The sequence below is a fragment of the Hemiscyllium ocellatum genome, chromosome 1 (genome assembly GCF_020745735.1).
Source record: "Hemiscyllium ocellatum isolate sHemOce1 chromosome 1, sHemOce1.pat.X.cur, whole genome shotgun sequence".
Lineage (NCBI taxonomy): Eukaryota > Metazoa > Chordata > Chondrichthyes > Orectolobiformes > Hemiscylliidae > Hemiscyllium > Hemiscyllium ocellatum.
This window is the reverse complement of record NC_083401.1, coordinates 53,381,340-53,398,303: the sequence shown is the minus strand read 5'-3', so window position 1 is coordinate 53,398,303 and position 16,964 is coordinate 53,381,340. Positions and strand designations below refer to the sequence as shown.

General features: G+C 38.7%; 1 protein-coding gene across 5 annotated transcripts in view; it reads right to left on the bottom strand.

Moving 5' to 3' along the window:
* Positions 1 to 608: 608 nt before the first annotated feature.
* Positions 609 to 16,964, bottom strand: part of LOC132818359 (AT-rich interactive domain-containing protein 3A-like) — a 454,864-nt gene continuing 438,508 nt past the window's right edge. For 3 of the 5 annotated variants that reach the window (XM_060829311.1, XM_060829340.1, XM_060829347.1), the window contains exons 6-8: positions 13,629 to 13,925; positions 7,828 to 7,920; positions 609 to 3,198 (exon numbers count right to left, since the gene is read on the bottom strand). In XM_060829311.1, the coding sequence (XP_060685294.1) occupies positions 3,041 to 3,198; positions 7,828 to 7,920; positions 13,629 to 13,925 (548 nt within the window). In that variant the 3' untranslated portion in view covers positions 609 to 3,040. The remainder of the gene's footprint in view (positions 3,199 to 7,827; positions 7,921 to 13,628; positions 13,926 to 16,964) is intronic. The other 2 variants (XM_060829321.1, XM_060829331.1) reach the window with 2 other exon arrangements.

The window sequence follows — 16,964 nt, the reverse complement described above, 5'->3', positions numbered from 1 at the left end:
CTGTCATCAGAACGCAGGACTTGAAATGTTAACTCTGCTTTCTTCCCATAGATGTTGCCAGACCTGCTGAGTTTCTCCAGCAGTTCCTATATTTGTTTCAGATCTTCAGCATCTGCAGTTCTTCGTTCCATTTTAGTTGATGCAATAACCAAGACAACCAATCAGCATTTTCCTTTATCAATTATTCAGCAATGTGCTTCTTTAAAGTGCATTTAAGTGGATCCTAGCTGATGACAGAGTTAGCTATAACCTGATACTGCCAATAGACTGAGTGTTTAGTAATTTAGACTGGAAGAGTGTCCAGTCGGGCAAGAAAGCAAAGACTGTTCACCAACCCTGGAGCTGTAATCCCAACTAGTGAGAAAAATTCAGAACGAAGCAAAGTGGACAAAATTGACTTCAGAAATAGATATGAGCACAGGCATCTCTCATTGAGAAACTGACCAAAGCAAATCTATTTATGTGTATAATACTAACTGCTTGCAGAAATTCACACGCACATTCAAATAGACTTTCAATTTACAGTTTAATTTCTGACCGGTTTACAAAGAATAACTCCAATGCCAAAGCAAAACACCATTTTAACACAAACATACTCTTGACAGTGTATTTGTTGATATAGCATCTCTTTCCTTTCTAAAATTCTAATCCAGAAGATGGTTTCAGGATTTACTGAAAACAGTTTTATTACTGAATAAGGATACTACAGACGCATATGGAAATTCATTCAGAAAATTGGGGTGGGGGTAAGGAAATGTGGGTAATTCAGTAGACTTGACCAATTCTTATTTATTTTTCTAATAGTAAAACAATCCTAATATTAATTGACTAATAATATTGTTCCTATGGGTGAATAGAAAAATTTCATTTAGTAAGAAAAATTGTGCTGCTGTTGACAATAAATGATGAGCAATCACACACATTACTGGTAAAAATCCAGAGTGAGTGAAACACTTTAAGAAGCTGTTTGGTTGATTGATTTAGTCAAGTATACATTCCAATTATGCATATTCCATGGGCATCAAATTGGAGAGAGGAATTCTCCAAAGAAGCAGCATTTTCTAAATGTACGAGAAGTCAAATGGCAAAGAAAGTCTTTTTTTTTCGATTGATACCCCTGAGCACCACAATCCAGCTTTCACTTAATGCACTGGATTAGTCAAGAAGAAAACAAAAATAAAGTTTCATACACAGCTAGTAAGCCATTTTAGAATCTAAAGTCCTACTGCGTAGCATTGCAAAAAAGCCTAAACAAAGTGAACAACACATAATGGACACAAGAAATATTTACCAGCAATGTGCTACTGTTCAACAAAGTGTGAAATGTATTGTTTGATCTTTGGTACACAGCAAAAAAAAAAGCCACCATTAAACTTGGTTCACAGTCAGCTAGAATTCCAGCTAATGGCAACTTGTTCCCTTCCTAACACCCTGCAAAGATCCTAATGATGCGACTGGGAGTTGACAATCTGCTATTCAGAATAATGAGGTAGGTGTACAATAGAATATTCCCTTCTTTGGTACAACATTACAAAATTTAAAAAAAAACAGTGATTGGTGAAAATAAATGCTTCACAAGTGGCTTTACAATAAAAATACAAATTAAATAAAATGACTTCTATGAGGTATATTATGAGCATCTCTCTTTTTTTCTTATTAAATGTTAATTAGAAGATTCACGAGGTATTCGGCTGCATCTGTGAAGAGCAAATGGACAGGGGTAGAGGCAGAGGTTGCCATTTGAGTTTATCAGAAGTCAAGAAAAAGAAATCAATATACCAGCAAGATACTTCTTTCAGACTAAATTCTATAGACTTGACAAGCCTTTGCAATGAGCTGTTGGATTCTGACAGCATTAATTTGAACAGACACACCTCCACCTCCCCCTTGATTCCATTCAACAGCCTGGGTCAGTGCATCACTGTCAACATGATCATCTGGCCCTATTCAATAAAGCCACTTAATTGATAAAACTGCCCCACTGCTTCTTTTTCTTTCTCTTTGTGCACTTAATCATAAATCTCCATATTATTGCTGCACAGGGACAGACGTGCAGCCATCATTGTGAACAACAGGACATGGATGATAAGACAGAATTGATCCCTGTAACACAGTTGTAGCTTTGTAAAAGGTCAGGCCCCAGATGTATTCCCAAGATTCTTGCCTGATATGGCAATTTCCTTTCGAGATCCTGTACCGTATGAACAATCCTTAAGCTGTTTTCTCTCTCTATAGTCTTATGAAGATTAAACTTCCTTCAGTATTTCAGTGTCATTCACACCAAACTCCATAAACATACAAGTATTAATCAGCCCATTTAAAAACTGTTCCCTTGCTTCAATATTGTACTATTTTCATTTTTCTTTTATATTTACTTTATATTAATATGATTGTTGAATTCAGCCCTGTGATTGACGCCATATATCCTGATAAATTATTCCTCTCTTTGGTAAAAGCTGAGTTACAGTATGTGTTTTTTTTTCCTGAAAACAACTGATTATTGAAATAAAATAATCAATCCCCCTAGATCATGAAACATTATTAAGATGCAAATATGATCAATCGCTATTCTTTTTTTTCCTTTTCCTCCCCTTCTTTTTGGCCACATCTAATAAATCTTCCAAAAACTGAACGTTTCTGCAGTACACAATAAAATAGACAAGTGCGTCCAATCAGAATGGTCATCCTGAACCTCATCACCATCTTCATTGAAGAGTCTGTGGTTTTGTGGATGTCCATTTAGAAATATAAGTGTCAACCCACTTACAGAAAGCAACAGATTTACGCAAAGTTAAAATCTCTGATTTTGTTTTCTTTTTCACAAAAATTTAGTGGATTCCAGTCCAACAGTGATTAACTGTACAATATAGTAAATGTGACCCTCATGCATGATTGAGTTTATTTTCCCCATCACTTCACCTGCAAAGTTATTAATATTCTCATTGCAAACTTTCCTTGCAAAAAAAAAATACACTCTCAAAAAAAAACACCAGAGTCTTCCAGGACTGTCTTGTGTGATCTCCTGCATATTGTTGAGGCTTCAAGGTGCAGAACTGGTCGGAGTGTGAATGTGAGACGAGGAAGAGGAAGGCTGGGCTTGTGCTGCTAATGCCGGACTAGGCATGCCCTGAGAGCTGCTGCTGTTCCCATTGCTACCAGACATTGCAGGAATGACTGGCCTTCGTGCGAAGAGAACCCCTGGGGAAAAGTAAAAGTTAGAATTTGCTATCTAATACGAACAGACATATATGCAATGGAACACACGTGAGCATAGCACATGCTCAACAGACAGATAGGTATATTCTATTCCACTCTCTAATTAAACTCAAGTTAGTGTGAGGGTGGGTTGGAGACTCAAACAGTACCATTTTGGGTTCTATCTCGGACTAAAATTGAAAATAAAGAGGCAGTTTATTCTGTATCTTCCAACTGGCCATTGAGAAACAAGTCATTCCACTGGGACAAATGAACAATGCATGTAAGACACTGCCTCTACCTGGCTGTATCTGAAAAATCCAGTAAAACGCTGTACATACATAAAGAAACTCTGGTCTGTTTCAACCAGTAGGACTGTGTGTCTATTTGCAGGAATTTTCTAAATTTCAGCAGAGTAAGAATCTTTGTTGTTGGTCGAGCAGGTAAAATATAATGGAGGTTATTAAAATGACACCAGCATTTGATAACTACAGATATGCTACTTTCTCTTGGAGCAGGATTTCACAAACAAGAGGGCTCAACCTTCAAAACTATTACCAGGTCATTTAAGAGTTAAATGCAAAACAGGTTTCAGACAAGTGTCAGTAGGTGCCCAGAACTCTGTTCCCAAAAGGCTGTGGATGCCATATCACTTTAAGTTACCAAGATGGAGATGAATGTACTTTTGTTCGGTAAAGGCACAAACGTACATAGATCAAAGAGAGGTGAATGTTGTTGAAGTACAGATCAGCCTGGACATAACAAAATGGAAGAACACGTTTGAGAGGCTGACGGATCAATTCTTGTGTACTTTATAAGGCCATACAATTTTGCATTGCATGAAATTGGCTCATGTGCCAAATTGCCAGTGTCATACACTCCTGTATAATTAGCTTGTTAATATATACAATGAATAACAATATAATTTTTACTGCATTTTGCAGTTTATTAAGACGTATCACTTGCATTATCAATTTGATTTTGTCAGGTATCTGGACAATTTGTGGTTGTGAATGAGTTTTGCTCTTGAGTATTTTCACGAGTTGATTTGTACGCATGTTGGAGCACAATACTAGGACGATCCCTGGTATGGAGGGATTATCTTATGAGCAGAGCCTAAACAGGTTGGGACTGTACTCACTAGAGTTTAGGAGAATGCGAGGTGATCTCATTGAAACACATAGGATTCTTAAGGGGCTTGACAGGGTAAATGCCGAGAGGATGTTTCCTCTCATGGGAGAGTCTGAGATGAAAGGGCATAGTCTCAGATTAAAGGGACACTAATTTAAGACTGAGATGAGGAAGAATTTCTTCTCTCAGAGAGTTGTAGTCTTTGGAATCCTTGCCATAGAGCTATGAGGCAGAGTCCTTGTGTATATTTAAGGCTTTAGATAGATTTTTGATCAGTAGAGGAATCGGGTTTACAGGGAAAGGGCAGGAAGGTAGACATGAGGAGTGTTGGATTAGCCATGATCCTATTGAATGGCTGAGCTGGCTTAACGCACCAAAATGGCCTACTCCTGTTTCTATTTCTCAACGTCTTATGGTCTTATGGCAATAAAACATTTGTTCATAAGGATGAGGAAACATTCACATGTTGGCTCTTTAAAATTAATATTAATACAGCCCTGTATGGGAGTTTCTTCAGAAGCATGAGTATTCATAAGTTAGATGTTCATGAATTGGGGATCATCTGTACAATTTTAGTAGGTAATAAATATAGAAGTAAATTCATAGTTATCTGAAAAATCCATTTTGATTGCAAATTCCTCAAATTTATAGTACATTCTATTTTAATTATGGAGAACCTTAGGTTACGGGTGGCCTGGTGACTCAGTGGTTCACACTGCTGCATCACAGCAGTGACCCAGGTTTGATTCGAGCCTCGGGCGAATGTCTATGTAGTTGTCCACTGGGTGCTCTGGATTCCTCTCACAGTCCAAGGCTAGGTTGATTGCTATGCTAAATGCAGGGTTATGGGGATAGGGTGCAGGGCTGGCTCTGGGTGGGATGCTCTTTGGAGGGTTGCTGGACTGGATGGGCCAAAAGGCCTCTTTCGACCCTGTAGGGATTTTATGATTAAACAACAAGGCCTGCTGTGCTAGCACAACTGAAACTAAAAAGAATATAAGAGAAAATAATGAGATTAAAAAATAGCAAAATTAGAAGGGAAGTGCCATTCTTTTCCCGTGAGTTTTCAATGAACCCACATTTTTCAGCCACAAAGAATATAATGAGCTTCATTTCAGTGATTATAGTATTTGTGGGGGAAAGTATGCAATCCCTTTCAATGCAAAATTATTCTGAGTTTATTTCCATTCAGCTCTGAATAATGGGATCAGTATAGGATTTGATGCTGTAATGCCAAATAATTTCAACTTAAAATCTTGTTTTATTTTGCACAATCATCCTTTTTGTTTTTTTAATCTTATTTTCCTGACTTCCATTCTATCACAGACTTTCCATCTTATTCTTTCCCCTCTCACCATTTTGTTTGCCTCTGTACTTACTTAAACCCACTGCACATTGAAAATGTTAGCTTTCTTCAGTCGTCAACCTGAAATGCTAACTGTGCCTTTTTCCATGATAAGGGCATCTTTTATTTTTCCAAATTCCAATGAGTAAAGACACAACCTACTGAACTTCTGCTCATCAGAAAATCCTTCTGTGGTTTCCGCTGTTAACTTCCTGGATTTCATGCTGCCTGACCTGTTGAGTATTTCCAGCCTTTTGCATTTACATTTCAGTTTTAGATCTTGGTTCTGAAGGTACTGAATGTTATTTTGAATTTTCAGTGACTGCATACAAGAGTGCTTTGGTGGTGACCACCTCAGTGTCTTCAGTACTATATCGAATACAGAAGCTAGCCTTTGGCAGTGCTTTACAAAAGGTTATCAGGAAGGACAGGGTCTGAGGGTCATTCAGCACACAGTTAGTCACGATGGCCAAATTTGTTTCTGACAATTGTGGGTAAGGGTGAACTATCAATGTTATCTACCTACTTGGGATCCTGAGAAGATATCACAAAGTGGATGCTAAAAGGGTGTGTTCTCCACTGGAAGACATGAGGAAGCACAGTTTAAAAATCAGGGTTCTTCCAATTAAGGAGGTGTTGAAAAGAAATATTTTCTCTTGAAGGCTCATGAGTCTTTGGAACTCTCTTCCCCAGAGAGTGGTGGACATAGATTTATTGACGTAAAGGTAGATGCGCCCTTGACTAACAAAGGAATTAGGGGTAGATTAAAATCATAGCTTCATAGAATCTCCTCTCACTTTAAAAATGTGCCCCTGGTTTTGAATTCCCCTGCCTAGAGAAAAGACCTTTGCTATTCACCTCTCTTTGTCCCTCATGATCCTGTAAACGCTATGTAAGGTCACCTCTCAACCTCCTACATTCCAGTGAAAAAGGTCCCAGCCTATCCAGCCTACTTTGATAACTCAAACACTCCATTCTCAGCAGCACCTTTGCAAATCTTTTCTAAACCCTCTCCGATTTAATTTTCTAGAATGGTGGAGCAGGTCTTGATGGGCTGAATTTCCTACTCCTACTCCCAAAGTCCTTTGATGCTGGAATCCATCCTGCAACATAAAAATGTAAACACCAGCATTCTTTTGCACACTGGAATGATTGGAAATATAAACAGGGGCTATGGATAATTATGGCTGGCATGGTATCAGGCAACTCAAGAGAGGCTTTAAAGTATAGAGACTGTGCCATCTGTCATGAAAGATGGTGAATATTTCACTGCAGTTCCACGTGCTGTCTTTTTTTCTGGTCAAGACATAGAATGACACAGAGGCTCAGTGGTTAGCACTGCTGCTTCACAATGCCAGAGACACTGAGTTCAGCTGCACCCTCCGGAGATTGTGCAGAGTTTGCACATTCTCCCCGTGTCTGCATGGATTTCCTCCAGGTGCTCTGGTGTCCTCCAACAGTCCAAAGATGCGCAGGCTCGGTGGATTGGTCATGCTAAATGGCCCATAATGTCTCAGGTTGTGCAGGCTAGGTGGATTAGCCATGGGAAATGCAGGTTTACAGGGATGGGGTGGGTCTGAGTGGTTGCTCTTCAGAGTGTAGGTGTGTACTTGATGGGCTGAATGGCCTCCTTCCACACTGTAGAGATTCTATGATAATGTTTGCAACAGCTATCTAAGATGCAGATTTTATTTTAGGATTGTTTGCGTCAGTGTTTAGCACAACATTCCCTGATAACAATTCCAATCCTATCCACATATTCATCCCATCCCTCTACCTCCTCATTCAATCTTATTTAATTCCATGTTTCCATCTGCTCCTTGAGGAGCAGGTGGAAATTAAAGGGTAAGTGAACACGGCAGAGAAGGCGCTGGGCTACCAATGCTTATACAATGGTAATTAAACCCTCAGCTCAACAACACAGTCTGGATTCTGCAGCCTGTTTCTCAATCTAAGACAATGAGCACAATCGACCACAAATCAACAAGGGCAATTTCAAGATATTTAACTTTTTTAACTGCATCGGACTGCCACTTCATTAGAATGGATTTTATAGTAAAGACATCAAATTGTGTATAGAACTTAACGCCACTGCACTGCTATAAGTTATTGGATTTCCTGCTTGCAATTACATCGGAAAACAGCCTTCTATTTACCTGTGTAGACAACTCCATTTATTTCTATTGACATGTTGATGCTGCTAATGCCATTTGTAGACAGGTTCAATGCAGTTTCTTGTCTGTCATCTGCTGGGGAAAGCAAGAAGAAGAAAATACCAATATGAGTGTCAAAAAGTAAAATAGCTGAGAGAGTAAACTAGAGATGATAAGCTGACTCCTGGGACCTGATCGCACTGGGATATTTGATTACTAAGTTTCTCTTAACAAATTGTCCAAATGTTTTTCTTCCCCTTCCTTACATGCCCGAAGCTGAAGATGAAATTGGGTGTAATTAGTGAAATTCTTTATAACCTACAGTTTTCTTTCTAACTAGATTCTATCAGCTGTTAAAAATGAAGTATGGGGAGCAGTTGGCATCTAACCAATGCTTTTTAGTTATTCCTCCTCTTTTATACCTTGATCTGTCGTATATTATGAGGTTTTAGTTTACACCCAGATTTTGTAATAAAAAGGTCCTCTCTAGATTAGTGGTACAATATTTTGTAAGCCAAAAGGATATCTATTATGACAGGCATAAGACAAGAGAAAAATAATCCTTGACCTATCAAAGTTCACTCACCTGATTTAAACTTGAAGCAAAGCTTAGCCATTAACTGTCAGTCATCATCTAACTAGTGCACTCTCTAAGGCAACACCTCTACCAATCGAAGTCCATTTGCCAACCAATCACCATGCTCATGTCACATTTATACTCACAGTATAAATATTGTGTTCCGGTTTGCAGTTATCACAATGAGATCAGCTAGGTGGACCTCAAAGAATACAAGTTCCTTGATTGGGGCTGTTAATCTGATCCAATTAGAGAGCCCCACTGACAGATTCAAACAGGAGTGTCAGAAGTTCAGTTCACTCTGACAGCTGGCTCTGATGAAGCCGGACCAATGTCAACGTGCAAATAAGGGGTGACCTGATGATAGTATACCGGCTTGTGTGGAGTTACTTTACCTTTCGGAGTCATAGAGTCATAGAGATGTACAGCATGGAAACAGACCCTCCAGCCCAACTCGTCACTGCCAACCAGATATCCCAACCCAATCCAGTCCCACCTGCCAGCACCTGACCCATATCCCTCCTATTCATATACCCATCCAGATGTCTTTTAAATGTTGCAATTGTACCAGCCTCCACCAATTCCTCTGGCAGCTCATTCCATACAAGTGCCACCCTCTGCTTAAAAAGTTGCCCCTTAGGTCTCTTTTATATTTTTCCCCTCTCACCCTAAACCTATGCCCTCTAGTTCTGGACTCCTCCACCCCACAGAAAAAAAAACTTTGTCTATTTATCCCATCCGTGCTCCTCATGATTTTGTAAACCTCTGTAAGGTCACATCTCAGACTCCGACGCTCCAGGGAAAACAGTCCCAGCCTGTTCAGCCTCTCCCTATATCTCAAATCCTCCAACCCTGGCAACATCCTTATAAATCTTTTCTGAACCCTTTCAAGTTTCACATCTTTCCGATAGGAAGGAGACCAGAATTGCACGCAATACGACTTTTACATTAGCAGTCTTGCGAATTCTTGAATACAAGATGAAAATCTTCAACTAAAGCAATTTTTTTTCATCAAGTTCTCTTTCACTGAACAACTATTGAGCTTGAAGCAATATTTGTACTTCTGATGTGTCACTTATCTGGACCTCATGTGAACAGTGAGTATGAAGTGTGTGCTTTAGCAGGCATTCAACCATAGACCAAGCATTGTCAGTATCATTGAATCTTAAAACACAGAGAGTTATTTGGTTGGTTGTTGACTTCGTGAAAGAGTTATCCCATTTTGCAGATACACCTTTTCTCCTCCCTTCAAACTGCTGTTCAACTCTTCTCAAATTATTCTTGAATCTTGTTCACTACCTATCCAGTGAATGCTTAGGATCATGGGTCTTAGGAACAGGAGTAGACCATTTGGTCCTTCGAGCCTGTTATGATGATCTGGTTGTAGTCTCAACTCCAGTTGCTTGCTTGCTACACTATATTCCTTGTCAGTTAAAATTTATCTAAAACTGCATTGAATGCATTCAATGAACACCAAATCTTTCCACTACCCAACCCCACGCTCACCTCTGCTATTTGCTGTGAAAGAGTACCACAATACCAATGACACTTGGAGAGAATAAAATGTTTCATCATCATCTTAAAAGGCCCTTATGCTGCAACTGTTCCTTTACATCTGGTTTCTGTGACAAGGGAAATTCCTTTCGGAATCCACCCCATCAAAACCCCTCAGGATCTTACGTGGTTTAATAAAGTAAACTCATTCTAAACTCCAATGGATAAAGGTCCAACCTGTTCAATCTTTCCGCCTAAGATAAAGTTAAATAATCACATAACACCAGGTTATAGTCCAACAGGTTTAAATGGAAGCACTAGCTTTCGGAGCATTGCTCCTTCATCAGGTGGGTGGACCTGGTGTTCTATGATTTTTTAACTTTGTACACCCCAGTGCAACACCAGCACCTCCAAATCATGCCTAAGATGAACCCTTCATCTCAGGAGTAAGTCTAGTGAAACTTCTCTGAGCTGCTTCTCATGCAAATTTTGTCTTTCTTTTCAATTAGACAATACTTGGATGTGGTTTCACCGAGGTCTTATATAGCTGCAGTAAAATTTCCCAACTCATTTTCTATTCCTCTTGCAATCAGCAAAAATATTCCAGGTTTTTCTTCTTAATCACCTACTGTACCTGCAAAGTAACATTTTGTGATTGAAGTACCACGATCCTTCTGTATTTCCGAGTTCTGCAATTTTTCTCTGCAATTATACACCACAGTAACTGTCTGCATCAAAAATGTTTTGCTTCCTTAGAAAGGCCACATACCATCAAAAGGTACAAAGCCAGAGGGTAAGCTCAGAGGAAAGTAAAGTTGCTTACAGTACCAACATCTGCACAGGATGTTTTCAGGTACCAACAGAAAACATCACTTACTCAATCTTATGCAATTAAAACAGATGCTGAGAACAGTGGGCTAAAGAGAGTGAAGCTACTACTATGAGCCACAGGAAAGAGAAAGTTACATGATGCAAAAGTCAGCCATTAAAATAACAGACATGTTGCAAGTTTCCTTAGTGAATTATGAAGTCCTTAGATCAAAACCATTATATGTTGCACAACAAACACAGACTTTAAAACAAAAACATAATGAAAAGGAAGCAGAAACTGCATCAAATTGAAGGCTAAAATGTTGTAGCACTTGCTTTAATTAAATGTTGAAAATTACTGACAAGAAGGCTGATCCATAATATGACATCATGTTCTCCTGCAGGTGGTGAGCCTGGAGGTGAAAAGGCATTTAATCATGCAGACTGGTAGCATACTCTAACCTCTACAGTTTTCTCAGCTCCACCAGCATTAAATTCAGGGAGAGAAGGTCCATGGTTGTGTGCTAGCTGCCCCACCACCACTTGAGGCATACGGATTACACTTCATACTGAGCATTGTCCATTATCAGGACTCAGTGCCCCTTTTCACTTCACGTTCCACAATTTCTTTCAGTGCTTTTCCCCTTATTCTCCACAATTATTCTATTCAGTTGTGTAACCTTTTTTTTAATCACCTTTTACTATTAGTCTCTTGTGTAAGAAGTGAAGCAAACTATTCATTTTGCATTGTAACCTTCATTCAGTATAAGATTTATTTTCTTCACTTCAAACCAATTTTAAACTTTCTTTAACAATGCTTTTACCTTTAATGTCAATAAAATTCTTTATTAGTCCTTTTTTAATAACTGCAGGGATTTTTTTCCTGGGCCTCTTCTTCTTTTCCACATTTTCCCATTTCCCATCTACATTTTCAATTCTGCCCTTGGTAGTATTTTGTACACCACTTCAAAGTATTTTCATCGAATCACAGAATTATCAAATGGTGCAGCATAGAAGGACTATTCCACCTATTGGCTCCATGCAGCTCCCTTTAAAAAAAACTCAGCTCATTCTATTCCCTTACATGTCATATTTTTAAAAGTTTCTTTTAAAGTCTGGTCACTTTAATCATCTCAGGAACGTCAATTTTGTTTGTTACATGCTGTTTACTTCTTGTTGGAACATGTCTCATCTCTATAGTAATTATCACTTTGAAGGTTTCAATTTTTTGCACACTGCCATTTCTGTTCATTTCTCTTTTCTCTCTAACTTGTCTCCTATTCACATCATCTGGGATCATAACAAGTGCATACCTGTCTATGCCAGGTCAGATGACCAAACCTCTCCACAGAGAACTGAAATTTCTTTTCCCAAGGAAATCACCTTGGCGCCAGGATGACTCCAAAAATGTTTACACATAGAATAAGAGTACAGCCATCACTTGGTCACTAGACTGCTTGTATGTGGAGTTCTCACCCTCATTTCATAGACAGAAAGTACACAGATTCCTTAAAACTGAAATGCTACACAGCAGAACTGCCATTAAATATGTGAGTGCATTTCTGTTATGATCTCAAATGAAACTTTGACGCACATTACACCCTAATCCACTTGTGTTTTCTCCAGTTGTAAATATAGAACTTCTGCAGCACCTACTTGCCTTTCAAAGCCCAGTCATAGTATATCGTAAAGATTGAATATATAAGCCTGTGTTCTCGGAGTAGGTATCTGGATAATGTCTTGCAGCAGCTGATGCTCCACATGGGTTAAGACACCACGGCGACAGAATGCTGAAGGTTTGACTCAGACCTTGCTCAGGGTATAACTTACAAATGCATACCCAATATTGATATTTGAATATGAAATGTGGGCAGATGTTTTATTCTACAGCACAGGCATATCTCACTTTCTGGGGAATGAAAAAAATTTAATAAAAGCAGAAGGTCTTCATACGCAAGTATGGAAGGTGAGGACCATACGATATGCTGTCAAAAGTACATTGAACATCACTCTAACGAAACAGAAATAAAAGGTCTTTTAGTATAATCTGCTAGGATGTTCCCATGTAAGGCAAACATTATTATCTGATTATTTGAACAAATTACACAGTATGCTACTTCAAATGTACAATTATATAGAACATCTTAACAGCTAGTCAGACGATATTTAATTATTACTTCTTGAAAAAACTATAGACAAATGTTCATGCCCACAGGGAAGAAGACAGTAAGTTTAGAAAACAAGACTAATTCAAGCAGAAACTAACTGAATTTAAATTTCAAAAACCTGCAGGACAGATGGAAGGAGGTCAGGAGTGCCATACATTGACATGAGGGAAAAGAATTAATTAAATTCAGAGACAGTGAAATGGGTCTCGGTTTCAACACAACAAAATATACATGTAAGCCTGTTACTATGGCAACAAGATGGAAATGACAAAGAAACGTATTCTAGCAAATAAGTAAAGAAAGGAAAGCATGTTGGTCATAGAGAATTTAAGATTCCAAGTGAACAAAGAGAATGTTGCTTTTCATGGTGATGATGTGCAACAAGTTAGAGTAGGGCAGGACAGTGGCTCAGTGGTTAGCACTGCCGCCTCACAGCCCCAGGGTCCCAGATTCGATTCCAGCCTTGGGTGACTGCCTGTGTGGAGTTTACATGTTCTCCCTGTGTCTGTGTGGGTTTGCTCCGGCTTCCTCCCACAGTCCAAAGATGTGTGGGCCAGGTGAATTGGCCATGCTAAATTGCCCATGGTATTAGGCGCATTAGTCAGAAGGAAATGGGTCTGGGTGGGTTACTCTTTGAAGCGTTGGTGTGAACCTGTTAGGGCCTGTTTCCACAGTGAAGGGGATCTAATCAAGATTAATGAGAAACCTGAGACAGAATGTAATGTCTTCACATGAATTTCCCCTCCTCACCTTACCTCTACTATTGATTTTAATATTCATAGGGATCTGTGTTGCCATGGCCAACAGGTTCTGCTGCAGTGCTTGTTGCATAAGTCGTTGCTGTTCTTCTGCCACAACTGAGACCTTTTTCTCTGGAGGCTCCCCGGAATCCAGCTTCTCACGCAGCTGGTCCAGGGCAGCGGCCTGAGCTGCTGCTACCTGTGCAGTGGCTGCCTGGGCTGCAACAGCCTGAGCTGTGGTCACATGATGACCAGTGATACTGAGTGGGATTGCTATTCGATTGTGTCCAGCTGTCGAGGGCATCGATTCTTCTAGAACAAAAGGAGAGAAGGAAACAAACCATTACCAAAAGATGAGGTCACTGCAAAGAATTCCATCAAATCCATAATAGGACCACAACTTACATTACTGCCACACCTCAGTCAGGTCATGAGGTTTACAAGGGTCAGATTTTGATGGATTACAAAAATAAAGATTTGATTAATAATTCTTAAGATTATCTGTGAAAATCACTACTAATATAATTACTAATCACTAATAATATACCTCTAAATAATACACCTGAAATTAAAAAAAACTTTTGATGAGAATCTTTGATATTTTTATTCCTAGCCTTCCAGTACTTTTTAGCTCATAGCCTCCAAAGAATCCCAAATTGACAGGACATGTAATCTATTCTGCACTGTATGGTGAAAGATGCATTTTAAAGGGAGAAAAAGTGCCTTTTTGTTCATCAATGTCAATCTGAAAATTATGTGAAGTTCACAACTCTGGTGGAATTCAGATGGTGAGGTGGCTACATCAATAAGTGGCACCTTTCCTGATGAGAGATGAATTCTCATTCCAGAGGTGAAGTCATTGGTAATTTTTGCCTTGTGGGCCACCAGCAATTTAAAAATGCTCCAAAGGTACCACAGAAATTCTACAAGAAATATCCTGGTTAACTAATGCACCCTCTCTGGACTTTGCCTTTAAATAAGACATTCTAGTAAATCCATTATTTTCGTGCACCAATTTGTTAATATCAGAAAATTGCACTTCTAGGTTAAGTGTGACAATGATCAATCATTCTTTTGTCCTATTTACCTACCCATTAAACCGAAATTGCCTACTCATTTTCTCACAACAGTCATTCTTATTAAAAAAGTATTTTCAAGATCCTCGCATCTGCTGCTCTGCGTTTTGGTGATTATGGGAAGGAGCTGCTGAACAGGTCTACAAGAGCTGGTACTTCATTTTTGTCTTTCGAAGGACATGTAAAGATCATGGGCTACATTTGCTGCTAAAAGCAAGGTGGGCCTAAGAACATTTAAATGGTCCTGTGTAAAGTAGCCAGCATTTCTTAGGGACTGTCCATGTGCAGTTAAATGTGAAAATCCAAATGCTGCTGTCTGAGATGCTCACATCCTTGAAAAGCTTTTCAAAAATGGCCAGCCCACCATCCAACTCATTGTTCAATCACTTTGAATTTAAACATTTGAATTCAAATGACTATTAACTGTCAAGCAGCATGAATAGGTGCATTCTTCATTACTCTAAACAACCTCTCTGGCACAGAAAATTAACGTTAGACGCACACTGTCTCATTCCTATGGTTTTTAATTAGTGTTGGATACATTAAATATTGATTTAACAAAAAGTGCATTAAAGCAAAATACTATGGACACTGGAGATTTGAAATAAAGCCATAAAAAGCTAGAAAAACTCAGCAGATCAGGCAACATCTATGATGAGAGAAACAGAGTTAGCATGAGGACTCCAAAAGTTTTTCTTCAGAATTGAAATGGGCTGGAAAATGATGGTTTGTGCTGTTAGCAAAGGGGGAGGAGGGGCAAGTGGAATAGGCATCATGGTGGACGAACAGGTGTGAAGTGATTTGTTAAAAAATCTGATAGAAGTATGTTGCTGCTCAATTCTTAAACATTAATAACAACTTTAAAGGACAGGAGCTTCCTGTGCACTGACAGCTGTCAGTTCTATAAATTCAGAATGAATCAGTCATCTTTATGAACATGGGACAGCCAGAAGTGAGGTGACTACAATGTAATTTCAGTTATTTTCCCTTGCTATGAAGAAGCTTAGGTCTCCAAGGATCGGTACATGGAATGGAAATTCAAAAGACTGGGCATGAGGTGACAAATGGAACAAATCAACTCTTGATTTCACCCAACTGTAACACTGAAAGAAAATGCAAAAGCACTTATGTCATAAATTACATTTCCTGCTTAGTTGGCTATGATGTTTACACACAATTTGAAATTTAATTACATTTATGAAAAACAACATTGTGCCTTTGTTTCATTAATTTAATAATGAAATCTTGTATTTGCTGGAATCACAGTTTCTTTGTTTATAAAATCATTGAATGACACAGTACTGAATGAAACCATGCACTCCCTATTGAGTCTACATCAGATCCTTGAAAACACTGCCCAATTAGACCTACACCCTAGTATTTTCCTCATAAGCATGCAATCTCTTTCCTTTTTGGTTATGTAGCCAATTTTGTTTTGAAGGTTACAACTGAATCTGCTTCCATCGTCTTTTCAAGCAGTGCATCCCAGAATATAACATCTTGTTGGAAAAGATATTTTCACTTTCCCCAGATTGCCTGGTTATCAACCTCTTCATCCACCCAATCAAAACACACAATTTTGATCACCTCTACTTATACTCCCTAAACATCTCTGGCCTAAAAAAAGAATCCCAGGTCCTCTATCTCTCTAAATAACTGAAGTCTTTCATACCTAGAACTATTTGATAGCATCATTCAGCACAACACCCACAAGAGATCAATAGTCAGACACTGAATAATACTCTCATTTACGGCTTTTGTTCCCTTGGGTTCCAGCCTGTAGGAACACCAGGTAAACATGTTTTGTTTGACAAAATTAATCAAGTTTGCTTAAGTGCAATTACAGTGGTGTGTTTTTTTTATTAAGGCAGTGCGTAAACAACTGATTGCACATTTCTCCTTGCATTTCCCATACTTTTATATTTAAATGAATTGTGGTCGAAGAGAGATGCGGTAACTACTGGTTAAGTGAAACTTTGCTCAGGACCCAGGAAATCCTTAATCCACCTTTGAGTGATGGCTCAGAATGTTAATCATCATCAGCAATTAATCACTTCAACCATGAAACAAGACATCACTGTTCTAATCTCAGTGTCCTGATACTGTTTTAGATCTTCCTATATTTGCTGTTTATAGCATGATCTAAAGATCTTTGATTATGTTGCAACTGTCTCCTCAATATCAATTATTTCCCATGTTACAGAATAGACGCTAAATGCACTTATTAGTGACAGGTATCAGTGACACATACTAATAAAGCATGCCATGTTTAAAA